Here is a 26974-nt window from a genome sequence, read left to right as displayed (position 1 = left end):
CAAGGTAAAAACTAGGGAAAAAAAAGATTGGTTTTGAGGCAAAATGTGTCTTTCTGCACGTATCTCCAAGGCTGTCAGAGTCGGTTTTAAGGCATACATCTTTGGCTTTCCAGAAGCACCAAAATACTGTACTAATTGATAGAGATTTTCAAAGGCATGACTCTTAACAGAACCTGCCTGCTGAACCTCCCAGTCAGCTTTGAAAAATATCAGCTATTGGGGTTTTTCTCTCTCTTCTGTGTAATAACATATGCAAAGCTAAGCCATAATGTCTCCAAAATCCTCAGGATGAAGCTGAAAAGCGAGTGGGGAAGGGTGGGGCACGAAAAGTCTCCTGATGCAAAATCCTCCACCAGCAGGAAAAGCTGCAGAGGAGAAGCAGCAGCAGGCAGGAAGGGTGAGGGGCTCTGGAAAGGGACCCCCAGCAGAAATCCAACCCCAAATGGCTCTGGAAGTGGGGCGTTCATTCCCTCTGACCCACAGGCAGCTGCAAAAGCTCAGAGTCCTCCTGATGGCAAATCAGCTCCTGCTGCAATCCCAAATAATTCATCCTAGGGAACAGTGATTAAAGATAAATGGAACCACAGAATCATGGAATGGTTTGGGTTGGAAGGGACCTTAAATCCCATCCAGTGCCACCCCTGCCCTGGCAGGGACACCTCCCACTGTCCCAGGCTGCTCCCAGCCCCAATGTCCAGCCTGGCCTTGGGCACTGCCAGGGATCCAGGGGCAGCCCCAGCTGCTCTGGGCACCCTGTGCCAGGGCCTGCCCGTTCTAATGGAGTATCCCGGTTAAAGGGGGGAAATCTGAAAGTACTTCAGGAAAAAGAAAATCTGCACATTCATGAAAAGGGACAAATACCTAAATACACACATTTTCTGTAGGTTTTGTGGTTGGACTTACGTGGTGTTTGCTAAGTTCCCTGAGCTCACAAATGGTAGCCCCCAGGACCGGAGCAGCAGCTTTGGAGCAGCAGCTGAGGCCCTGCAGAGCAAGAGCCCTGTGCCTTGGGAGATTGGACCTTGTTGCAGACAGAGGAGGATGTGTATGAAATCCCTGTGAAATCCATGAAATCCGTGTATGAAATCCACGTTTGCCTCAGTGTTGTATAACATGCATTTAAGTGCTGTTTAAATTTATTGGAATGAGGATCCATAGGCATGGAGGGGAGAGTAAGAGCTACACAGTTACAAAGACAATTAAAATGAAGCACGGCTTCTGGAATAGGCCAAAGACACAGTTTGTAAGCCTCACTTTCTCTTGGAATCGGCATCCTGTGCTTGTGGGTAGCTGTAGGCAGGGAAAAGGCACTTGTGCAGCTGAGTAAGAACGGCTGCAGGTGGCATTTGCACATGGAAAAGGAAAAGGAAGGTGTTGGAAGGGAAAACAATCTGTGCCTGGTGCTGCAGGGAGGAGGGGCCGGTGCACCCCGAAGTTCAGCACATGGGAATGACCAAACAGCTCCGGTGCTTTTATAAAAACCTGCGGCAAGGAGTGGCCAGAGCAGTGGCCGGCACGAGGAGCCTCAGCCAGGACCCCTCTGCGGGGTCAGGGATGGGAGATGGATCCCTCAGTGGGGTCAGGGATGGGAGATGGATCCCTCAGCGGGGTCAGTGACACAGGAGATGGATCCCTCAGTGGGGTCAGTGATGGGAGATGGATCCCTCAGTGGGGTCAGGGATGGGAGATGGATCCCTCAGTGGGGTCAGTGATGGGAGATGGATCCCTCAGCGGGGTCAGTGACACAGGAGATGGATCCCTCAGCGGGGTCAGGGATGGGAGATGGATCCCTCAGCGGGGTCAGTGACACAGGAGATGGATCCTTCAGTGGGGTCAGGGATAGGAGATGGATCCCTCAGTGGGGTCAGTGACACAGGAGATGGATCCTTCAGCGGGGTCAGTGACACAGGAGATGGATCCCTCAGCGGGGTCAGGGATGGGAGATGGATCCCTCAGCGGGGTCAGGGATGGGAGATGGATCCCTCAGCGGGGTCAGTGACACAGGAGATGGATCCCTCAGTGGGGTCAGTGATGGGAGATGGATCCCTCAGCGGGGTCAGTGACACAGGAGATGGATCCCTCAGTGGGGTCAGTGATGGGAGATGGATCCCTCAGTGGGGTCAGTGACACAGGAGATGGATCCCTCAGTGGGGTCAGGGATGGGAGATGGATCCCTCAGTGGGGTCAGTGACACAGGAGATGGATCCCTCAGCGGGGTCAGGGATGGGAGATGGATCCCTCAGCGGGGTCAGTGACACAGGAGATGGATCCCTCAGTGGGGTCAGTGATGGGAGATGGATCCCTCAGTGGGGTCAGTGATGGGAGATGGATCCCTCAGTGGGGTCAGGGATGGGAGATGGATCCCTCAGTGGGGTCAGGGATGGGAGATGGATCCCTCAGCGGGGTCAGTGACACAGGAGATGGATCCCTCAGCGGGGTCAGTGACACAGGAGATGGATCCCTCAGTGGGGTCAGTGATGGGAGATGGATCCCTCAGCGGGGTCAGGGATGGGAGATGGATCCCTCAGTGGGGTCAGTGACACAGGAGATGGATCCCTCAGTGGGGTCAGTGATGGGAGATGGATCCCTCAGTGGGGTCAGTGACACAGGAGATGGATCCCTCAGCGGGGTCAGGGATGGGAGATGGATCCCTCAGTGGGGTCAGTGACACAGGAGATGGATCCCTCAGCGGGGTCAGTGACACAGGAGATGGATCCCTCAGCGGGGTCAGTGATGGGAGATGGATCCCTCAGTGGGGTCAGTGACACAGGAGATGGATCCCTCAGCAGGGTCAGTGACACAGGAGATGGATCCCTCAGTGGGGTCAGGGATGGGAGATGGATCCCTCAGTGGGGTCAGTGACACAGGAGATGGATCCCTCAGCGGGGTCAGTGATGGGAGATGGATCCCTCAGTGGGGTCAGTGACACAGGAGATGGATCCCTCAGCGGGGTCAGGGATGGGAGATGGATCCCTCAGTGGGGTCAGGGATGGGAGATGGATCCCTCAGCGGGGTCAGTGACACAGGAGATGGATCCCTCAGCGGGGTCAGTGATGGGAGATGGATCCCTCAGCGGGGTCAGTGATGGGAGATGGATCCCTCAGCGGGGTCAGTGACACAGGAGATGGATCCCTCAGCGGGGTCAGGGATGGGAGATGGATCCCTCAGTGGGGTCAGGGATGGGAGATGGATCCCTCAGCGGGGTCAGTGACACAGGAGATGGATCCCTCAGTGGGGTCAGTGATGGGAGATGGATCCCTCAGTGGGGTCAGGGATGGGAGATGGATCCCTCAGTGGGGTCAGTGACACAGGAGATGGATCCCTCAGTGGGGTCAGGGATGGGAGATGGATCCCTCAGTGGGGTCAGTGACACAGGAGATGGATCCCTCAGTGGGGTCAGTGATGGGAGATGGATCCCTCAGCGGGGTCAGGGATGGGAGATGGATCCCTCAGTGGGGTCAGTGACACAGGAGATGGATCCCTCAGTGGGGTCAGGGATGGGAGATGGATCCCTCAGTGGGGTCAGGGATGGGAGATGGATCCCTCAGTGGGGTCAGTGACACAGGAGATGGATCCCTCAGCGGGGTCAGTGACACAGGAGATGGATCCCTCAGCGGGGTCAGGGATGGGAGATGGATCCCTCAGCGGGGTCAGTGACACAGGAGATGGATCCCTCAGTGGGGTCAGTGATGGGAGATGGATCCCTCAGCGGGGTCAGTGACACAGGAGATGGATCCCTTCCCTGGAGCCACCCCCGGGCAGCCCCAGCACCCACCTGCAGGTGACAAACGGTGTGCTCAGAGTGAGAAATCATCTCACTGCAATGTCCAGGCATTAAATCCCGTCTGAGCCAGACGAGGCAGCTCCCGGGGCTCCGTCCGGAGGAGGAGCCCGGCTCTGCGGGGCATCCATGGCTCCCAGCCCCCGCACCTGGACACTCCCCTGCTCTCGATGTGTGGAGAGCCCGGTGCTGGCTGCGGCAGAGTCTGGCTCGGGGAAGATCTCAATCAAGTTGAAAAGTTGTAACAATTTTACTCGGGCAGTGTTTGAACACTCTCGAGTTCCATGAATAGTTAATGTCACGTCAAGTGCTGGAGACAAACGCTCTTGGATCTGAAGAGCAAATAGCTCAGCCAGTGATGAGTTATGTTTGTTCCCTGCATACACAGCCCCGTGGAAATTGCAATCATCCCTCATGAACGGGCTCAGCGCTTTTTACTGCAGGGAAGGAAGGGTGGCCACTGCCTGCTGACTGTGGGAAAGGAGAATTGCCAGGGTAACCTGCTTTGTTCTGCTGCTGCTGAGCGCATCAGGCGCTGTAGTGCTGCAGAGAGGGCGGCTGGTTCAGGTGCCAGCGAGCCTGGATCCCCTTACGGGGGTGACTTTTCCTGTGTCCTTCAATTCAAGCCGTACCCCGTTACAAAGGACAGGAGTGAGCAGTGCTGGTGTACAGGGCAGACCTGGGGGATGACACAGCTCACAGAATCCCGGGATCACTGAGCTTGGAAAAGCCCCCCAGATCCAATCCCTGATGGATCCCCCCCTTGTCCCCAGCCCAGAGCCCTGAGTGCCACCTCCGGCCCTTCCTTGGGCACCTCCAGGGATTGGCACTCTAAACCTCCCTGGGCAGCCCCTGCCAAGGCCTGGCCACCCTTTCCATGCAGAAATTCCTGCTGATGTCCACCCTGAGCCTCCCCTGGCCCAGCCTGAGGCTGTTGTGATTCAAGGTGCCACTGTAACTTCTGGAATTAGCAAACAGTTGGACTTTGTTATTTACTTCATCCACCACCTTCTTCTAATCAAAACATTATTGATGATTAATTCCTTGGCTACTGGTGCAGTTCGGGAATAAATTTCCACGGATTATGGGGGTTTTAATATTCCTATAAAAAGAGAGGAATACATGTACTATGCAGAAATATGACCAAGAGGAACCTTCCAGAAATGCTTAAGAAAGTCAACAGAAAAGCTGAATAAACCCCACATCTTAGAAATCATCTGCCAACCACCTCAGTGGAAGATTTGCTTAAAGGCTACCAGCACTTCCAGCCAAAAACTTACTTCCTCATACACCAAAAAAAGGCAAGAAATCATGTTCCAGTCTGCTTAATTCCACATCCTTTGTCAAGAGCACAAGAATGATGTGGAAACCGTGCAGAAACTGGAAAGTTCAGTGGAAAAAATTATCATTCACGCTCCTGTATGACATTGCCTCAACACAGCAGAACCAACAAAGTCTTCCTGATATATGAGAACTATCAAAGGTTGCCACTGAACACGGAGATTTAATGTGCTGCTTAATTCAAGAGCTTATTTACAATGTCACACGTCACTTGGAGAAAAATGGCTCTGACAACCAATCATTTAAAATATAGGAAGAATGTTTAACAAAAGGTCAGAAGTACAAATATTTTACATATTAACTACTAATAAATTCATTTCCTCTCAAAGTTAGGAGGATCAGCAAATGTCTCCAAAGCCATTTGCAATATTTCAGCACAAGACCCAACCTCTAATTACCAATGTAAGTTGTAAATAATTGTCAAGTATGCAGATGAGCCAAAAATTCTCTCAAATTAGAGTAATTAGCTCCCAAGTCAAATTTTTCTGTCACATTAAAATGCTTTTCCTTGTCTCCAATGTGACACTTACAAATGAGAGCCACATTGTCAGGGACGCAGTTATTGTAGGCTGCCAGAACTGTCTGCACAAGGAGCCGAGAGCTCTTCACGCTCACCTGAGCTTCCCAGCAGTCCATGTTTTCACTCCATAGTTGTGCTGCTCATCCCACGTGTGAGTGGGGAATTTATCCACCTGGAACCCTGGCAGGTGACTCCAAAGTTTCCCCATCCCTTGGTGTGGGAATATCCCCCATGGAGAGCCTCAGTCCTCGGCTCTTCCTGGTTCTCCTTCCCTCAAGAACCTTTCCAGACCTGCTGGTCTGGGGTACAGAGGAGAACTGTGCCACACCCTGCAACACAGGGATGGGGGAACAGGGATGGGAATGAGTGGTTTGCTTCTCCCAGTGCTTTCTCTGGCACTTTCATGGTTTATTCTCAATGTCCCCTTAACCAAAGCTGTGTTTGCCACATCCAGTGGAAGATCCCGAGCCATTCTCCTGTTTAATTTTGGGCTTCCAGGCAGGACCCAGCATCAGGCTTGGTTTCTATTTAACTTCAGGCTAAACAAGGTTGGGTTTGCTGTTTGCTGCAGATGAACCCAAAATCAGGGCAGATGTGGGAGAGGAGCGAGTCCCAGCCTTGAACACGTCCCATCCCAAAGCAGTTGTGTGAGCAGAAGACTGCACAGTGCCCTGAAACAATGCATTATTTACCTGTTCCTTTCCAGTGATCCCTTCCAGTGGCTGTTCCCCTCTACCTCAACAGTTGTTGCTATTCCACTTCTTCCAGACAAGACAACAGGGTTTGGACTCAGAAACCCAAGCTGGATTCATGCTTTCCTTTGCCCTGTGCCAAGAGCAGTAAATCTGGAGGATTCTCACGAGGGGAGGGACAGGCTGAACCTTACTCAGGCATCTGAGTAAGGTTGGAAAAGCTTCCCCCGGAGGGCGCTGGGCACTGCCCAGGCTCCCCAGGGAATGGGCACAGCTCCGAAGCTGCTGGAGCTCCAGGAGCGTTTGGACAGTCCTAGAAGGCCCAGGGGCCATGATTTGGGACCGTGGGTGACAGCGTCTGCTCCTGCTGCCTAGAGCCATCAATTCCCTGCTCCTTGGCTGATTTCTGCCATCTCCTGTGCTGGAGGGGATGAGGTGGTGATCCCATTACGCACGGGTTCATCCCAGGACTAGGGCTCGTATCTCCTCTGTCTGTTCAAAGTCAGCTCATTCCTCAAGGCTGCTCCCATCCATCGCTCCAGAGCTCCTCAGAGATGTTTCATTTTTCCAACACGACTGCTCTCCTCAGCCACACAAAGAAATGGGACACGACTCGAGTATAAAGGATGATATATAAAGCCAAATTTTATTCTGTTCCCTCACAGTAATTTTCCTCACAAATGCTTCTCGGGATTGTGAAATATTCCTTGCAGCAGAATCCGAGTCCATCAGGGCTGTACTATTTCATCCTGTTAAACTCGGAGCTCTCCGTGCTCAGCGCCCACTTCATTCATCCCATCAAGGCATTCGAGGGATTCTTTTCCCTTGCAGTATTTCAGGGAAGGTGTTTCTGTTTCATAGCATCAGGTTTATCTCTGTCTAAATGAAATTCCATTGAAGACACACCTGAGCAATGAGTGAGGGTTGAAAATGGGGGATGTTTTTGGAGCTGTCACCAAAGCTTGTCCTGCACTGTTGGAGCAGCACCATTGCTCTGATTCTGGGATACGCAGGGACATTCACAGGATCCTGGAATGGTCGGGGATGAGAGGGACCATAGAGATCAACCAGTGCCAGCCCTGCCATGGCAGGGACACCTCCCACTGTCCCAGGCTGCTCCAAGCCCCAATGTCCAGCCTGGCCTTGGGCACTGCCAGGGATCCAGGGGCAGCCCCAGCTGCTCTGGGCACCCTGTGCCAGGGCCTGCCCACCCTCCCAGGGAACAATTCCTTCCCAATCTCCCATCCAGCCCTGCCCTCTGGCAGTGGGAAGCCATTCCCTGTGTCCTGTCCCTCCATGCCTTGTCCCCAGTCCCTCTGCAGCTCTCCTGGAGCCCCTTCAGGCCCTGCAAGGGGCTCTGAGCTCTCCCTGGAGCCTTCTCTTCTCCATGACTGAGCAGGAACCACAGTGAGATCCCACAGAGGGACTGGGAACTGCGGGGATTTTCAGGTACCACTGAGTGCTTTTGAGCAGCTGCTGACTTGGGAAATTCTTTGTTCCAGAGGGTTGTTTGAGAACAGGAATTAAGACCCTTAACCCCCTTTTGCCCCCAGAGCCTCAGTCCCAGCCCCGCTGCTCCCCGTGCCCGGGGCTGTCCAGCGCTCCTTGAACAGCTCTGCTTGGAGCCACTGCACAGTGAGGCTGGCAGCCCCACCACCCGCACAAGCAGAAATGATCTGACTTTAAAATCTCCACTGCTGGGTGTATTTTTAGCAGTTTGAAATGAGCCTGTTGCTGTTTACAGTACTTAGCATGAGTTATTTGTCAGGGAACGGGAAAGGTGACCCCGACTGCTGTGGAGGGCAGGGAGGGAAACGCATGTCTTCTTCTGCCTCCTTGGCCCAGGGTTCCCAGAGCCAGGGAACCCAAATTCCCCGGCAAAGATCCCCACAAGTATGAATTACACAGCTGGTGGCCATGGTTACCGTGTGTTCATTGCTTGACTCTTTTTTTCAACCTGTAAGTATCATATTTTATATTTTACCTCAGTCAAAATCAGCATCAAGATCAGGTTTGAATTAGACACAGGGCATGTCCCAACTGGGGTCTTCGTGACTGAAACAAGAAATGCTTCTGCCTCATTTTCTGTGCATACACAAACACACACTGGGGTAATATTTCACTTTAAGACATTGCTGGTGGCACGGCTCAAGTGTTTAAAATACTCGGCTTTCAGATTTCAGCACAACAAACAGTTGATTTTTTTCTCCTGCAGTTCTAGCAATCATCTTTGAGTCCCTGTTTTTCCATTTGTAAGACTCAGAAAATGCTATTTTATTCATTTAAATTTGAAATAAGGACAAATCAGCATTTCATTTTCTAGTTCCTGCCCTGCCAGCAGCCCTGTGTGTGAATGCTGATGGACAGGGCCTGATAACATCCCTCTCTTATCAACCCCATCACTCTTCTGGGGCAGAAATCTTTCTGCCAACACTCCCATCTCAGAGGATGATAAAGCCCCTCTGTTAAGCACCTGGCACTTTCCAGCTTTATCCTCCACAGCCCTGGCTTATCCACCGGGCAGAGTCAGCTCTTGGACAACTTCTGCAATGTTCCCTGTGTCCTTTCTCAAGGATTTTCAGAGAGATTTGTCTCAGTAGTGCTGAGCTCTTCTTGACAGAAAATACACAAAAGCAAGATCCTGCCCCAGACTGCAGCCCCAGGACCCAGGGAGTGGCTGCCCAGACATGGACTGAGCCAAATCTGCTGTGCCCTGAGCTGGAATATCTCATGTAGGTGATGCTGCGGGATGGGGAGTCCCATAGGACATTCCTCCCTTGTTCCTGCCAGAATCCTTGTCCCTACAGCTTCCACCCCTGCCCTGGGCAGCTGTGCCAGGGCTGGACAGCCCTTTCCAGCCAGGCTCAGCCCCTTCCCAGCTCCCTCAGCCTCTCCTGGGGCTCCAGCCCCTTCCCAGCTCCCTTCCCTGCCCTGGACATGCTCCAGTCCCTCCATATCCTTCTTGTCCTGAGGGGCCCAGCACTGACCCCAGCACTGACCCCAGCACTGGAGGTGTCCCAGCAGTGCCAGCACAGGAGGGATTTTTTAAACCACACCAGGGACAGAGGAACACCAGGCTGGAGAGGACCTTCCGAGTGCCCACGTGCAGCTCTCAGCTCCCAGGGCCACGGTCCAAAGGCATTTCCACATTACTGAAATTCCCAGCAAATTCCAAGTGTTATTATGGTGGCCAAAGCTCTGTTTAATCACAGCCTCCATCTGGCACACACTTCAAAAGGGCCTCCTCCTTCAGACGGATCTATTTAACTTCACTCCTGAATTTTCCATCACAGTGCATTTCCTGTCTCGGGCACTCAGCCTTGAGGATGATTGCATTTGCATAAGACTAAACAAATCCGCCTGTCTTCGATGATTCATTTTCAGACAAGATTTTAGGGTTTTGTTCTCCCAAGGTCAAGCTTTCCCCAGTCCTTCCTGCCTCCAGGCACAGCGGGAGGTTTCTCCCTGCTCCTGCCAAGCTTCCCTCTGGCCAAAGGCTCCGGAGCTGGTTGTGGAGCTCTCCAGGCATTCTCTCCCCATCACCACTGCTGCTCCCTAAGAGAGTCTTTTATAGACTGTCGACCTTCTCCTCCACATCCATAAATCCTCCACCAGCTTCAAGTGTAACAAAATGTAGAGATGTTATCCCTAGGCCTCTCTGAGCCTTCTGAGGCCCATTATCTCCCCATCTTTTCTTTTAAAAGAACGTTATTTGACAGCCCAGCCTTTTTCATCCTCTTTTTTTTTGCCTTATTGCTTTGACCTTGAGTTAGTTTATTCCTTCCTTCTCTGTATATTTTAAATGTTGCACCAAAAAATCCAATTTATTAAGGCTTTCCTTTAGTAAATGATTAACCTGAATATAGTTAAATGAAATGCTTATTAACATCTCCCTGCATAATCCATTTAACAGAATTAGTCTTGCTTATTCAGACAACCTAAAGGGGTCTGTGCTTTTGTCTACACAACATCAGCATTAAAGCTTATAATTATTTCTGGTTGATGCAGCCCTTGGTGTTGGGAAATGCTGGTTTGTGTGTTCCAGCATAGCACTTCTCCTAATCTCTTGTATTAATTAGAGATACTGATATAATATTACTTTGTTCCTTTCTATTCAGCACCAGGAGAGATGTCTGAATATAATCCTATCTGTGCTAATGGTGTCTTAAATATTTCCGCAAGTGCTGGCTGGTGTAAAACATTAGGATTAGGTACAACAGTCTCTAAATGGGAAGAAAGGAGAGCTTACAAGAGCACGTGGGCACCCGAGGTGTGCCTGGCACTGGGTGGTGGCCGTGCTCCGACGGCAGCCATGGCCTTGGCAGGGATTTCTCCTTCCACTGAGATGATGTTTAAAGTCCCTTCCAACCTCAGTTTCCAACCCCAGTCACTCTGAGTCCATGAGGCCCCAGTGGGTCCCTTCCCAGCTCCTCTGTGATGCTCCGTGTGTGTCCCATTCCTCCCTTTTCCAGAGGGATGCAGCCGCTCTGGCTCTGAGGAGAATTTGACTTACCCAGCAGCATGAAAGTAAATTATTACCCCTCCGTGGCTGCAGCTGACATTTTAAACTCATTGCGTCTTCTAAATCCTGGGTCATTTGATATTTCAGACAGCAGGCTGTTCATGGAGCTCGTTTTAATCTTTTTCTAAATGGAAATTCACTTTCTTATAAGGCACTTCAAGGTATCACTCCCAGGGCTCTGAAGTTAATTTGCAGCACCAGATCATAAAATCATGGAATCCTTCAGGTTGGAAAAGCCCTCCCAGACCAGAGTCCGACTGTCCCCAGCACTGCCAAGGCCACCCCTGACCCATGTCCCCAAGTGCCACATCCACATGGCTTTGAAATCCTCCAGGGATGGGCACTCCAAACCTCCCTGGGCAGCCCCTGCCAAGGCCTGAGCACCCTTTCCATGCAGAAATTCCTGCTGATGTCCACCCTGAGCCTCCCCAGCCCAGCCTGAGGCCGTTCCCTCTCCTCCTGTCCCTGTTCCCTGCCAGCAGAGCCCGACCCCCCCGGCTGCCCCCTCCTGTCAGGGACTTGTGCAGAGCCACAAGGTCCCCCCTGAGCCTCCTTTGCTCCAGCCTGAGCCCCTTTCCCAGCTCCCTCAGGAATTCTCCAGCCCCTTCCCAAGGGTCAGCACAGGAGGACCCAGACAGTCTGACCCTGGTTTCTGTCACAGAGCCACCCAGAGCTGCTGTGGAGGAGAATCCTCAGCCTGGTCAGTGCAGCTCAAGCTCTGCTCCCCTTCCCCTCTCCGGGCACCCAAAGCTCTGTCACTCTCTGTAAACTCAGCTCTGATGTCGTGCTCTGTCTGATGGTGGGGATGGAGGTTATGGAAATGCCCAGGATGGCTGCAGGTGTAATCACAAATAATTGCAGCTTTTATTTAAAGCCTAATCACACATTCCTCCACCATTATCTCCCTGCATAAATATTAAGCCTGGGAGCTCGTGTGTGTGTGTGAAACAATGACATGGTAATATTTCAGTGGGGGGAAAAAAGCATCTGGTTTATGCTGTTCTCAAACATTTAAAGCTTTTCATTTTTCCCTAAACTGAGGGTTTAGTCTGACATGGAGAACCATCAAAAAGTGCTTTGAAAATTACCAAGCCCAAGAACGAAGTGACCTTGCACGGCCCTGCACAGCAAATGCTCAGGAAAGCAAGGAGTGCTCAGTCCTTCCCAAAATAATTACTCGGAGTAGATCAAGGACTGAGCAGACCATGCAAAGAGTCTTTAAATTTTAAAGGTGTGTTTATTTTTAAAGTTTATATATCAGCACAAATCTATGGAATTTTATTAATATCTAGCAACAGCATTTTGCTTGGCCAGCAAGGAACTCAGGGAGCCACAGGAAAAGTTAATCAAAATTCTGAGGGGAAAAAGAAGTCTGCAGGAGATTATTAATTTGTAAAGATTTTTAAGGGTCTAGCCCAATATTTGAAGCTGTGTGTCATCCAGTAGGCCTAGTGTGACATCATAATAGATAATTAAGCTTCTCCAGGTTTGCTTCTCCTTCAGGTTTCTTTCCCATCCAATTCTCCTGCTGAGGCAGCTTTGGGAACTGTAACTCTTTTCTATTATCTCCCCAAGTCAGTGCATTCTCCCCCCATTAACTCCCCTCGTGCCTTTGTGCAGAAACAATCCAGGTATGATTTAATAAGCCTTGGAAAGACAGAGCTGGTTCATATGCAGGAAATCAGATTTACATAATTTTCCGCTCGCTTTTATAGCCACTGTAGCTCAAATTATCTTTAAGTTGGGGAAACTCTTTTCATACCATAAAATGAAATAGCACCTGTGTTATGCTTCAGCTTCCTCGCCCGGCCCTTGTAATAAATTAAAGGTTGATTTGTCATCCTGACTTAGCACAGAAAGTCCTTTTTTAATGAGAGGAGAGGAAGCGCCCTGGCCTGCAGTTAGTCACAGTCATCAGTCGCTAAACTAAGCTTCAAAACCAAGTTTAATCTTGTTTTGTTTTGGCTTTATTACCTGAACCTTTCTGCATGGGGGGAAAGCTGAGGATTTCGGGTTGTGTCACATCCTCTGTGCCAAATAGAATGTCAGAATCTAAAAATGGAGCTCCAGGGTTCTGTGCAGAAGCAAAAGGGACCTTCATGTTCCAGGATTTGGGCTGAACTTGGGACTGGGGAGGCCACATCCTGTGAAAGCAAACAGGGTTTGGTGCAGGGTGAGGGAACAGCTCCTTGTCCTTCCTCCTGCCTGTGGCTTTCCAGGACCAAACCCGTGGGTTTCATAGAATCCTGGAATGGTTTGGGTTGGAAAGGACCTTAAAGCCCAACCCATGCCAGCCCCTGCCGTGGCAGGGACACCTCCCACTGTCCCAGGCTGCTCCCAGCCCCAATGTCCAGCCTGGCCTCGGACACTGCCAGGGATCCAGGGGCAGCCCCAGCTGCTCTGGGCACCCTGTGCCAGGGCCTGCCCACCCTCCCAGGGAACAATTCCTGCCCAAGATCCCACCTAAATCAACACTCATCCACCTTAAGGCTGCTCCCCTTGTCCTTTCAAGGACAAGGCTTCTCCCAGGTCCATTCCTGCCCCAGCCCAGTCCCAGGGATCAGCTCCTCCCTTGCTTCTCAACACTGATTTCTTGTATTTCCCCTCTCGTTGCACTTAGTGTGCATTTACCCAGGAATTCGAGAAAGACTTTGTGGTAAACAAATAAATACAATTTCTTCAAAATAAGTATTAATGTCTTTAGCTGAGCACAGTTGTCAAACTTTGGCTTCTGGAGTTAGGCAGAAAACGAGCTGTTTTCCACGAGAGCTCAATCCAGTCCGCTCTCATTGATTGCACTGCAGATCTTAATGCTCAGTAACTTAAAAACGGATCAATTATTCAGCTGGTTAAAAACGAAGCACTCCCCTTTTTGAATGCTTGCCTTAAAAACAATTCCTCTTCTTGGAGCAAGCAGGGATATTCCCTGGGCGGGGTGGCAGCAGGGCCGGGCCGCGCTTGCAGCATTTCCTCTGCTTTTCAGAGGAATTCTGCTGCTGCCCTGAGAGGCAGCTTAGAACAATTCCTGCAGACTGCGAATGTGGGGGGCTGAGAGTGGGAACTGCCACTGACCCCCTCTCCTTGTCTTTGCAGCTCCCAGCACAGCTCAGTACGGGATCACCGGGGACGCCGAGGTGCTGTTCTCCTGCTGGTCCCTGGTGTTGACGCTGTCCTCCCTCAGCAGCATATTCTACCTGAAGAACATCATTCTGCACTAAATGTAAAGACCCATAAAAGGCTTTTAAGGATTCTCTGAAAGTGCTGATGACTGGATCCAATCTGGTAGAGTTTGTTAAAAGCAGCGTGGGATATAATCAGTGCTTACATGGGGATGATCGCCTTCTGTAGAATTGCTCATTATGTAAATACTTTAATTCGACTCCTTTTTTTTTGATTAGCTGCATTACCTTGTGGAGCAGTACACATTGTCCTTTTTTAAGACGTGAGAACTCTGAAATTACTTTTAGAGGATATTAATTGTGATTTCATGTTTGTAATCGACAAGTTTTCAGAAGCATTCAGTCATGGTCTGCTGAGTCGCAGACTGTAGTTTACAAAAAAAGGATATTGCAGTAAAAATGTGCTTCTTTAAGGCTGCAATACAAACATTCAGTTCCCTTCTCAACTAGCATCCTATCCACATTTACACAGAAACATTTGTTCTTTTTTGAGTTAAAAAAAAAAAATCAAATAATATTGCCTTCAAAATATTTCTTCAAAATATTACACATATCTAGATTTTCTTCTAGCATGATATTCAGGTTTCAAGAATGAGCCTTGTACTATAACTGCATTGCGCAGTACTGCTTTTGTTCTCTTCCCTCTTTCCTGCCAATTCAGCATGGTTGTGCCTTCATGAAACACGACTTTCCTCTTCCTCTCCAACAAATCTGGAATGTGTTTTGGGAAATGCTGAAGCATCCTTTTGAGCATAAGGAATCTCTCGGTGAGGACAAAGGTGCTAGGGGCTCCGAGGAGAATCTCCCCCCTCCAGGGGGAGGGTTTAGGTCAAGGGTAGCACCAACTCCTTTTTGTTCCTCCCTCCACCACCACTGACAAGTAGGTGACCTCTGTAAAAACGACATTTCCCATTCCAAAACAGAACTCAAATTATTTTGTGGCATCTTTTGAATGTAGGAACGTTTCCCGTAGTCCCCCTAAAGCCAAATTCCCACCTGGCTGTCAATGTCAGGATGGTCCCTTTTGTATTACTGGCAAAGCCGATGTGAATTGGTATTTGTCTTGCACTTAATTTTGTACTGGTTTGGCTGATTTAGCAATGATAAAGGATGCTTTGGACCATGAGATACCTGCAAATCCCTGGGGTATCAGGCAGAATTTTGTATCTACACATATCCTTGTGGCAGCGAGGGTGCTCCAGTAACTACTGAGGGCATGTGGCCATCCTCAAGAGAGCCACCTCGACAGGCAGGACAGGTGGGGACCTGCTCCCCTGGGCAGGGCTGTCACCTCCCAGCCCTCACATGCCACCCCCTGCTGCTGCAGCCCTCAAGAGGACACTCCTGTCACACACTGAAGGATCAAGCTCAGAAACAGTGAATAATGGTACTTTATTCTTTAAACCCCCTGGACAGTGTTGGTGTGAAGTGTTGCTCACAGTTTACACCTGACTGAAAACTGCCACCTGTGTAACTCACTGGGGTGACCGTGGCCAGCAGCCCTGGGACACCAGGTCCCCTGGTGACCCCAAGAGCTCCTGACTTGCTCACAAACAACTATTGACAGCAGGAATAACAAAATCATTATCACAGGGTCCCAGACTGGGTTGGGTTGGGAGGGACCTCAAAGCCCATCCCATCCCACCCCACCCCTGCCATGGGCAGGGACCCTTCCACTACCCCAGGCTGTTCCAAGCCCATCCAGCCTGGCCTGGGGTGGGACAGCACCACTCTTACTGTGATCATTCCCAGGTTCCGTGTTTGAGCTCCAGTAGGTGACACAAATTTCCCGGTTCCCCATTTTTTCTCCTCACAGCAGGTTTTGGCAGTGAGCAGCACCAGGTGAGCGCTGGGAATGCTCAGCAGGCCCAAGCTCAGCACAGAGATCCCATTTCTCCAGCAAGGAGCACTCTTGGGTTTTCTGGGCTCCATCTGAACTGTCCCAGGCCAGTGTGCAGCCAGAACCCGCAGTGCCTCTGCTATCCTTGCTGAGAAGGGGCAGGAACAGAGACATGTTGGCTCCAAAAGATGGCAATAAAACGTCCTGGGTCACTTTGCATGTGTTCAGTGACAGATTGTATTCTTTCTCTTATTATTTACAGCCGTGTGCCAAGCAGTTGCTGTTTTCAGAAATGTGGCATTTTTTAAAACCTGGAATAACATGACCAAACCCATTCTGCAAGGAAAGGGTACAACCTCAACTCAAATGAGTTTATCAGTCCTGATATCCCGATCTCTCTTGTATTGCAGCTTTAAAGTGCTCTATTTTAGAATCCATTCACTAGAAACAGTGGTGCTGCAGGAAGTCTTGTGTCAGTGCGGTTTTATGAACGAAAAAATAAGGAAATGGATGACCCAACCCACACGTGTAAAACTGGGAGAGGGTTCTATACTGTGGCTGGATCAAATCCTGCATTCCAGTGATATATTGCATTCCAGTGATTCCTGATATTCGGAACCTGATCTTTCCAGCAACAGAATAGAATGATCAGCAGCTTTATTAAATACGAAAAAAGAATATACAGTGAAGTGTTGAATGTTTGCAGTCGCACCAGGGAGAGCCACTGGGTGACACAGATGTCCAGTCCCACGTTTGATTTTCACTTTGAGGGGACATCATTATTGTCAAGTCCAAAAAGAAAAAAAACCAAACCCACAAGAACAGCAGAATTCGGAGCCATGTCTGGGTGCCAGGGGTGTTTTGGTGAGGCAGGAGTGTGCTGGGAGCTCAGCAGGGCTGGGTGTGTGTGAGGGGCAGCGAGAGGCTGCCGGGGCCAGGGGCTGCTCTGGGCTCTGCAGCCTGGATTTGGGCAGGACGGGGGCTGCAGGCAGAGAGAGTCACATGAAGACACCTGGCTCTGGTGAACGTGCTCCGTGCACTGAGCTGGGGTGGGACAGGCCGGGTGGGATCTGTGCTCCCAAAACGGGCAGCAGAGTGACCACAGCCACGTCCCAGGGACTGTGGGGTGGGAGGGTGTTTGGGGCTGGGAGGGACCGCCTGGTTCCGATGCTGTCATTTGTGGGCTGCACTTTGGGCAGCTGTTTGAAGGTTTGCTCTGCGCTTCCTCAGAGTTCAGACCCACCCTGTTCATGTCTGCCGGGCCAATCTGACTCTACTGATTCCCACCTTTCCCACATGAAAATAAAAGGCTTAGCTGAGTATTTCCATCAGGGTTGTTGTCATGTTGGAACCCCCCAGTCTGGAAGGTCCTCCTTGTGCAGTAACTCAGGGCTGTGTCCCCACACGGAGCGGTGACACTGCTGTCACACAACTGCTGGCCCTGGAACTGTGCTGATACTCAGCTGAGGGATGTCTCACAACTTGGGAACAAATGCAGCTTCTCAAGGGTTTGTAGCTTGGCAGCATCCTTTGGAGCCAGACGCTTTTTTTAGCTTTTCAATAGGTTTTTTTTAGAGTCGATGCTGTTTTTAAGATCCAGGAGTGTTAAACCCATCACAGTGACAGCTGCTTTTTTTGCACATTTTCTGAGCAAGTGTTCGAGATAGACAATGGCAAATGTTCTGCTACCAAAACCTCCACTGAGTCCACAGAACTGTGTTTTGAAGAATGTGTATACCAAAATATGTATTTACATGGATAAATATGCCTTAAAGACTAAATATGCATTTACTTCTAAGGCTGGATCCGCCTCGTGCCCAGTCTGGAGGTAAATAATCCATATTTCACAGCTGCCATGGAGGGGTTTGTTTCTTTGGAGAAAAAAAATGAGGGGGGAAAGCATTTCTTTAAAAAGAATCTTCAGTAATTTAAAAATCCTTGCATGAACTGCCATGTGTGAGGAGGAGAAGGGAAAGGATGAAGTTTATCCTGACACTCCAGCACGGGCAGTGCAGGCTTTGCCGTGGGGTGGCAGTGCTGTGGTGCCACCAAGAACTGCCACATCCTCTCCCATGTCCCCCTGCACACCCACATCCCTTGGAGCTGGGACAGAGTGAGGGGTCTGGGTGTTCCCCAGTCCCACAGGGCTGTGGGAGTGGAGCCACCTACCCACACCCTCCTGCCATGCTGCAGCTGGCAACACAGGATCCTTTGAAATGAGGAAATGTTGACAGAAAAAGGGAATTTAAAGAACAGGAATTAAAAATTCTCCATTCAGCCTTAGTGTTGAGAGCAGAGGAATCAGTGTTGGCATGGAAGAGAGGAAGTCCTTTGAATTTGGCCTTGCTGAGGAGGGACGTGGCGGGGCAGGGACGATGGCCGGGCTGTGTTGGGGTTGGGGTCGGTCCTTGCTTGTGTTCCCTCACTGCACTCCGAGGGCAGGGCAGGGATTTATTCTGCAGCCAGGAAAGTCCATAATCTACCTGGAAACAGCCAGGGCAAGGCAGTGCACAAAGGTCTCGGGCTGATGGGGAAGGGATTCTCAGCAAATCCTGCTCCCAGAGTTCTGTGTGAGCAAGGGCTTCACTGGGGCACCTTCAGCGCTGTTTGTTCCCAGTGCCTGATGCCTAATTCATGAGGAGCTCCAAGGTTCCTTTTTATTAGAAAACTCTCCTGTTTAAAAATGTGGAGATCAGCATATTTGCCACCTCTCATAAGCCTAGTTTTCAGTCATTCATATTTTAGGGCATATGAAGCGTTCCCATCAGTCGGCAGGATGAAAATCCGCATTATGGGATGAGGGAGGAGCGGTTCCCACTCACCCCAGCTGCTCTGCCCTTGGCTGGGATGAGCTGGGAGAGGCCCTGGGGTCTCTGCCCAGGGGGCCCAGGGGTGCAGATCAGTCCCACAGTGCTGGCTCCATAACTCCCCATTGCCAGAGTTACCCCCGAGGGTTTGCTCGAATTTATTCCAACAGCCACCCTGGAGATGGGAGGAGTGTGACAGGTACCTTCTCCTTGGCTCCAAGCAGGCCTGGGTTCTCCCACAGTGGACTCTGAGCCCTCCCAAAAACAGCAGTGAAAACCAGCCCATCTCAGAGTGATCCCACGTTCACTGCCAGTGCCCCAGCCCCCGGCACAGGGACAGCAGGGCCACCGCGGCCCAGGAGCACCAGGAGTGACACTTCTGCAGCAGCCCGAATTTACAGACAGGGAGGGGACAGCAGAGTGCAGCTCCAGCCACAGGAATTCCCCTTATCAGCCAAGTATTGGAACACTCATTATGCCCATCCTCTTTCCCAGCTGCCAGCTAACAAACTGCCTGCATGATGATCTATATTCCAGTCGGTATCCAGAGGGGGAAATCTGTTCTCTCCTAATGCACATCCGTCCCTCTCTTCAGGGTTTCTCATCCCAAACCCAACACAGCTGGCACATGACACGCTGTGATTTCTGTGCAGTAACATGAGCTTGTCCCCTTCCCAGCCCCATTAGAGTCAGAAGCACACTTGTCCCATTAACCCCCACGACAGCCACTTAAATGTGCACCCCAAGTGAGAATAACCCTCCAAGCCAAGATGGAGCAGCAGCAGCCTCGTTTTCCAGTGGGTGGCTGAGGATGGGATGGCAGGGCCAGGCCCCCCTCCCTCTGTTTTGTAGCTTTTTAAAATACAAAACAGCCTCTCCTCTTCTGAGGGTGAGCAATCCTGGCTGCGAGGGGCAGCCTTTGAGAGGTGCCCAACATCCGTGTCGTGTCCCTTCAGGTGGGGCCAGGCGGGAGCTGCGGGGCTGGGGCTACTCCAGAGCAGCCTGATGAGCGCGGTCCTTGCAGGGACCCGGAGCTGCAGGAGGCAGCACGGTTCATTAGGCTGGGAAAGCTTTCCAGCCGTAAAGGAGCTGCTTTTCCTCTCCCGTTTAAGTGAACTGCTAAAAGCGCTGACTTGTTCTTCCACAGGGTTTCAAATTCACTGCTTTTTCATTATCCTTGACCTTTTTACATTTTTTACCATAAGGGAAAAAAAATTAACTTTGGAGTAAATTACTGTAAATCCCTCCCCAAAAGCGTTTAAAAACAGAGCCTGGGAGGCTGGGCCAGGGGAGCAGTGGCTCTCACTTGCCACTGTTTCCTGCATAAAGAGGATTTAACGTCTGTTGGCCAAAAATTACGGATCCTAAATCCCTGTGACTCATTTAGAAATGACTTTTAGCAGGACAGGTGCATGTATTCTCCCCAGTACTTTGTGTTATGAGTGGCAGAAGGACAAAGGGTGTGATGGGACAGGACACTTTGCTGTGTGCTGCTCCTGAGGCCTTGGACTCTGTGGCTTGGTCCCCATCTCTTGGTCCCTGTCTCTTCTCCCCATCTTTTGGTCTCCATCTCTTGGCCCCTTTCTCTTGGTCCTCTTCTCTCAGTTCCCATCTCTTGGTTTTCATTTCTTGATCCCCATCTCTTGGTCTCCGTCTCTCCCCAGCCCTGGAGAAGGGGCAGGCAGGGAGCAGGAGGAGGCTGCAGCCCAGGCTGAGCTCCCACCCCATTCCCTGGACCCTAAAAAAGGCATCAGACAAAGAACAACAGGGTCACTCCTTGTGCACGGAGGGCTGAGCTCCCACCTTCTTCTCCAGCTACGAGTTCAACCTGAACAAACCCAAAAGCTCCGTGATGTTCTTTTGGCTCAGCCCAACTTCCCTCCCCGGGCTGGACGTATCCATCCTGCCTCCCTCGGGAGCGGGCTTTGGAGTGGCTGATGTCGGGTTTGGAGTGGCTGATGGGTTGGGAATGGCTGATGTCGGGTTGGGAATGGCTGATGTCAGGTTGGGAATGGCTGATGTCGGGTTGGGAATGGCTGATGTCGGGTTGGGAATGGCTGATGTCTGGTTTGGAGTGGATGATGGGTTGGGAATGGCTGATGTCGGGTTGGGAATGGCTGATGTGTGGTTTGGAGTGGATGATGGGTTGGGAATGGCTGATGTCGGGTTGGGAATGGCTGATGTCGGGTTGGGACTGGCTGATGTTGGGTTGGGAATGGCTGATGTCGGGCTGGGAGTGGCTGATGTCGGGTTGGGACTGGCTGATGTTGGGTTGGGAATGGCTGATGTCAGGTTGGGAATGGCTGATATCGGGTTGGGAATGGCTGATGTCACACAGAGTGGAAAAGACACCTGAGCCTTCCCCATCTGCTCATTCTGTCCCGGGAGCCTCGCTGAGTGCCTCGCTTTCTGTTTCAACGCCTTAAGCACCTTTTTGCAAAGGCCACGCTGTGAGAGAGTGCATTTAAGGAATTAATTTCCTGGAGTTAATCACCCCTGGTGGCTCCTCTCCCGGCACGGCCGCTCCGGCTCCGCTCCTCGGGAAGCGTGGCGGCGGCAGCGCAGTCAAGAGGCTCCGAGGAGCGCTCCTGGCGTGGCATTTCTCCCCACAAGATTGCGGATCAGACACTTAATTCCTCAGAAAAAAAGCAGCTGAGGGCTTTGACCTTCTGTTTGAATACGGAATTAGCACTCCAGTAAAGGTTAATGAGCACAAGGGGGGAGGAGAGAATTTTTCACTGAAATGCTTCTGAGATGGGATCCAGCACGTGCAGGGCTCTGGGCAGGTCTGCTCTGGCAGCAGGAGCTGCTCCCCTCGGCCCCAGCGCCACGGCCACCAGGACAGCCTCCCCAGAGAGGAGCGGGAGGGTTCCCCAGAGGACAGAGGGAACAGGGTTTCACTGCAGGCCATGGCTTTGTTCTCAGCTGAGATCCCGATGGAGAACACGGGACCTTGCTCCGAGCGTTCCAAACGTGCTCATTTTTCTGAGAACTGTGATCTGGAATCACAGCTCCTTTCTTTGCTGCCTCATCCAGCTGATGCTGGTGTAAAGGAATTCTTTTGCCGTGTGGGGGAAGCTGCCAGGATTGCTGTCAGGCTCTTCCTCTCCCGTTTGGCATCTCGGCCCCTTTTGCAAGGCTCTCCTCCAGAAGGGTTGGTTTGGCCAGTCCAGGCAAAAAACAACCCAGCCTTTCCCCCATTCCAAACCTTCCCCAATTTCTAATCCTCTCCCACCCAAAATCATGGCATCGCTGCTGTAAATGGCAGATCAGCAGGGTAAATACTGGGGTGGGGACCTCAAATGAATGCCACGAATTAGGGCTGCTCTAATTTGAGAATCACTTTATTGTGTTCATTACTTCTGTCATCAAAGGCACTTTACCTTTATTTAATGCTAACGCTTCTGGAAAAGCCTGGGAGCTCTGACAAGTGCTTTAATATTCCAACACATTACAAATAGTTCAGAAAAAAGTTCTTTCCACAGGCTGAGGCAGAATAGCAAAACCAAAACAAAGCCCACCAGTGCAGGTACTGCTCAGTACTAGTAGCTTTATTATGGAATTGTGGAGTGGTTTGGGCTGGAAGGGACCTTAAGGATCATCCAGTGATGATGGACAGTGCCTTTGGAAGGGTTAATAAGAATAAAGATCCTTTAGGGGAAAAAAACCCACACCATGGAGTCATTTGTATTTGCTAAATGTCGAGAGGCACCAGCTGAAAACAAAGCCAGACCTTGGAGGGAGCCAGATCCATGTGCAATTATCCCGTGACCACCCAAAATATTGCTATTAAACAACTCTCAGCCCAGGTTCCAGTGCAGCGCTCACAGCCAGCGTGGAGAATATCTCATACATAAATACAGCTTTGGTCTGTGGCAGGGCCTGGCTGTGCTCTCGCTGGGACCTGGGCAGGTCCAGGACACCAGAGTCCTGCAAACCCAGGGCCCTCCAACTCCCCAAATCCCTCAAAACTTTGTGCGAACTCCAAGGCTGGAGTTGGTGACTGAGGGGCAGAGAGCGACTTGCACCAACAACCAGCCTTAGGGAAAATGCTGGCAAGGGCTGGGGCTGCTCATCCAGCTCAGCTCCTGCCCTTCCCCTTCTCCACCAGGGCATCTTCCTGCTCCTTCCCTCTATGGCATAAATTCCTGGGAGCAGCAGGAATAGTGCCCTGCTGTAGGGAGCATCCCGGTGTCCCTGCAGACCCATCCTGGTGTGTCCCTGCGGACCCATCCCTGGGTGTCCCCCGTTCCCAGAGAAGGGGTGACTCTCCAGGGCCCAGCACCCACCTCCCAGTCAATTAGAGATGCAAATGCACTCAGCAAAGTGCTCCTGCAGATGTTCTTAATTAAACCAGCCCACCCCAGCCCACACGGAGCAATCACCCCCCAAAACGCCTTCCTGCTCTCAGATGTTCCCAATCACTGCTGCAGGATCCTGCAGGAATATTATTTTTGTAGGAGCAAACCATTTGCTAAATAAGCCACCTGTTAAATAAACACTCCCACTCTCCAAATATTGTTATTTTGTTTTCCAGCCTATGCACAATCTGGATTTATTTTAGATGAAAAAAGATAATCACTAAAGCAAAAAAAAACCCCCAAAAAACAGTATTTTGACTATTTGCAACTATCCATCTTGTGAGCACATCTGCTCCTTTGCAAGCTGGCAGCACTCTTACATTCAAAGAGATTCACAGCTCCTTATTCAGCCCGGAGCTAATGAATTTCCATCAGCAGGCCTCGGCACTCTTCCCTTCTTTGTCACTTCTTCAAGTCCTGAATTGCTCCTACTCCCCACCTTCCCTTTTCTGAGCTGCATCTTCCCACAGGGACAAATCCCGATCCAAGATGGCTTTAGCAAAGTTGCCACAAGAGTGAGAACAGAGTTTGCCTCCAGTTCCGTTATAAAATCACATTTTCTGTGCTTTAAAAGCCACGTTCGCCCTTATCCCACCTCAAGCCTGCCTGTGCCGGAACATCCTGCTGCTCCACAGCCCCTGGTGAACAGCAGGATGGTTCTGCAGGATGGGCATTCTCAGGAAAAGGAATGGAATGGAATCAAATACTTCCCTGGAAGGGATCTTGAGCCCCAGCTGCATGATTTAAACACCACCACTGCCATCAGAGCTAGCACCTGGTGTCTCCTCCTTTGCAATGAGTAAGATACATCACATGGAGTCATGGAATTGTTTAGGCTGGAAAAGCCCTCTGAGACTCTCAAATCCAACCATGCCCAGCACTGCCAAGGCCACCACTGCCCCATGTCCCCAAGTGCCACCTCCACGTGGCTGTTAAACCCCACAGGGATGGGCACTGACCCCTGCCCTGGGCAGCTGTGCCAGTGCCTGACGATGGAAGTCCTTACCAAGAACCCTTTTCATCCCCGGGCTCATCCAGCTCCAGCCTTGCCTGTAGCTTTCAAATCCTAGACCCCAGCAGCTCATGAGACTTTTCCAAGTGTTTTTGTGCATTTTGACTCTAATGTAGATTCTTAAATAATTCCACAGATCCTGCGTTACTCGTTTCACTTCGAATGCAGCTCACAGATTAATGGTGTGTGTTAATTGGGCAGCTAATCCTCCTCCCAGAAGAAAAAAATTACCTTAAAAAGGATCATAACACTTCTCATTTTTGGTACTGTGCTGCAAACATGTTGAAGATATTTTAATAAATGAGAAGCCTTAATTAGAGCAGAGTGAGCCCTACAGTGCCCCTACACATAAAATACACATGTGCAGGGTGAAAGAAGAAAGAGTTGGATCTTTTCAAGGCAGGTCCTTTCCCCAACTCTCCATCTCAGCCTTTTCCATTAAAAAATCCAGGATTCCTTTCATTCAAAGCATAGTCTTTAAATTCCTATACCCATCTCAGGGCAGCATTAAATATTAAAGTCAGATATTAAAATTTCAAGGAACCTAAATTAAACCTGAGGTACTCAAAATAAGTGTTCCTGAATATTTAATGGCAAAGATTTCATAATTAACTTTAGAAATCTCTCACGCTGAGGCAGAGAGGAGCTGCCCAATAAAATGTGACCATCCCAGTGACCTTCCAGGGGGCTGCAGCAGATGCTGAAAGATTCAGGCTTCTTGGGCCCTGTGTAGTTTCTGTGGCTTCCCGAGGAAGCCTTGCCAGCCCTCTGCCTTCTCTGAGCTGGAATTCCACCAGAGCATCCCGACTGTCCTGTCCCTCCTGCAGTGAACAGCCCCAAAGGGCCACGGCTCCCTGGAGCTGCTCACCAAGCTCAGAGTGGTGGGGAGATGCTGTTTGTGGTTCCTTTAACCTCCAGTGTCCTAGGAAAGACTCCCAGAACTCCTAGGGAGGAGGAAAAATCATCCCAAATGGAGAAGGGGTTTGAACACCTCCACAAGCAGCTTTCCCTCCATTATTCATAAGGACTTCCAAGGAGCAATTGCCCATTAGTGTCCTGCAGAGCTCATCCAGCTGGACCAGGCTGCTTCCAGCACCATCAGACTGTTCACAGCTAATGCTGGTCACATCTGCTCTGAAAGGGCTGGGAGAGAGATCCACCCAGCACGGGGGCAGGCCTGGGGGTCCAGTGCAGTCACGGGGAAACAGCTAAAAAATGCCCCAAGAGATAGAAAAAATACCCCAACAGACAGAAACAACACCCCAGAGATAATGTAACAATTTAAATGAGGACGTCTGGGCTCGGGAAGTGGTTGTGTATTAAAGTGATGTGAGAAGCAGTAAGAAAGCAGCGACTAAGAGAGGAAAGAAGTGGTTTGGATTTGGATCTCTAAAGCAGTTCTGGAGCAGCCCTGCCTATAATGCACTTCCCAGGAAATTAAAGCATTATATAAGAATTAGAGTCTATTATTCTAATCCTCCATCCCACACACGTTTTGTAAAAGGAGAGTTGCTTTAAATCGATGCTGTGACAAATTCTCACCTCTCCTGGAGAATTTGAGAGCAGCAGATCAGGGCAGGGATGAACAGCACAGGCTGAGCACACCCAGAGTCCCTGGGTGCTGTCACAGGTAGCCACCTGATAGTCTGTGGGTAAGGCTTAAAACTGCGTAATTAATGGTCCATAATTAGCAATACCCTTGGAGCAGCCAGCTCTTGGGCTCCCCAGCAAGATGTACTGCCCCTGCTCAGCCCAGAGATAAGGGTGATCCCTAAAATCTCTTCTATCTGTGGAAACCTAATAGAGACTGGAGTAAAGAGAAATAAATAAAAATATATAAATCACTATGAAGAGGTTTAAATGCCTTCCCAAAGCAGAATATTGCTCTGCAGCAATGGGCAGAAGCAGAATAGCAGATTCAATGGTACAGGCTGGAATTCGGCATTCACAATTTGCCTCATTAAAGTAAACACACCTTTCCTAGGTACACATAAAAGTCACTGAATTGATGTGGAAAGGGGAAAGGAAACAGTCAGCTTTGTCAATGGTGGCACGAAGCAATGAATGAGCAGCCCCAGAAGCCCCGGGGTGTGACACTGCCAAGTTCTGGGCTCGAAGGGAATCAGCTCAGGGACACCTGGGACTGGGAGCGCCTCTGTCACCGTGGGGCCACTGCTCCAGCTGTCCTGGGGGACATGGGGCTGCTTTAGTTACCGCTCCTGGGCCTTCTCAATGCACCTGTGCTCATCAGATGTCTTGTGGCTTCCATAAAAACGCATGGAATCCTGGAATGGGTTGTGCTGGGAGGGACCTCAAAGCTCATCCCACCTCTGCCATGGGCAGGGACACCTCCCACTGTCCCAGGCTGCTCCCAGCCCCAGTGTCCAGCCTGGCCTTGGGCACTGCCAGGGATCCAGGGGCAGCCCCAGCTGCTCTGGGCACCCTGTGCCAGGGCCCAGAACAGGGAACAATTCCTTCCCAATATCCCATCTAAATCCTCCCCTTCAGCTGGAAGCAGGGCTGGGATGCTGCAGTGCCCCACAATTTAAACACAGCATGTCTGTGAGAGCCTGGAACTATTGATTATCCCTCTGCCCTGGCAGACTTTGGATTCTTCCCTCCTGTTTTACATCGGGGAGCCGAGGGACACAACCTCACACTGAGCCCTGAGCACAAACCCCTCAGGTCCTGGTGCATCTTGCTGGTGCTTTAATTACTCTGCTAATGCAGGGCGGATTTTTCAGAGCAGGTACAGCAGTGCCGTGGGTCACACCTCGGTTCGGAGCCATCTGCTTTCATTCCACAGGATCTCTTCTCCTGGGCGAGCCAGAGCACAAGGCTTAGGGCATTATCATCTCATAAGACAATTTCAAGGAATAAATAAGCCCTGAACGCCCAGCTTGGCATTAAGCAGCAGAC

At 50.7% G+C, this 26974-nt stretch overlaps 1 protein-coding gene and 1 long non-coding RNA gene across 4 annotated transcripts in view; both read left to right on the top strand.

Annotated features, from left to right (window-relative positions):
• The window catches only part of NEGR1 (neuronal growth regulator 1), a 191958-nt gene extending 174752 nt beyond the window's left edge, over positions 1-17206 (top strand). For all 3 annotated transcript variants that reach the window (XM_048312294.1, XM_048312296.1, XM_048312295.1), the window contains one exon: positions 13950-17206. In XM_048312294.1, coding sequence (XP_048168251.1) covers positions 13950-14074 — 125 coding nt within the window. In that variant the 3' untranslated portion in view covers positions 14075-17206. The remainder of the gene's footprint in view (positions 1-13949) is intronic.
• A 3582-nt stretch (positions 17207-20788) lies between these two features.
• Positions 20789-26040, top strand: LOC125329867. Its single transcript, XR_007205299.1, has 2 exons — positions 20789-20869; positions 20975-26040. It is a non-coding gene; the product is annotated as an uncharacterized LOC125329867 (long non-coding RNA).
• The last annotated feature ends 934 nt before the right edge of the window (positions 26041-26974 follow it).

This window comes from Corvus hawaiiensis, chromosome 9, assembly GCF_020740725.1.
Source record: "Corvus hawaiiensis isolate bCorHaw1 chromosome 9, bCorHaw1.pri.cur, whole genome shotgun sequence".
NCBI lineage: Eukaryota > Metazoa > Chordata > Aves > Passeriformes > Corvidae > Corvus > Corvus hawaiiensis.
The sequence above is the reverse complement of the archived record's forward strand: the minus strand, read 5'-3'. Positions and strand labels throughout refer to the sequence as shown.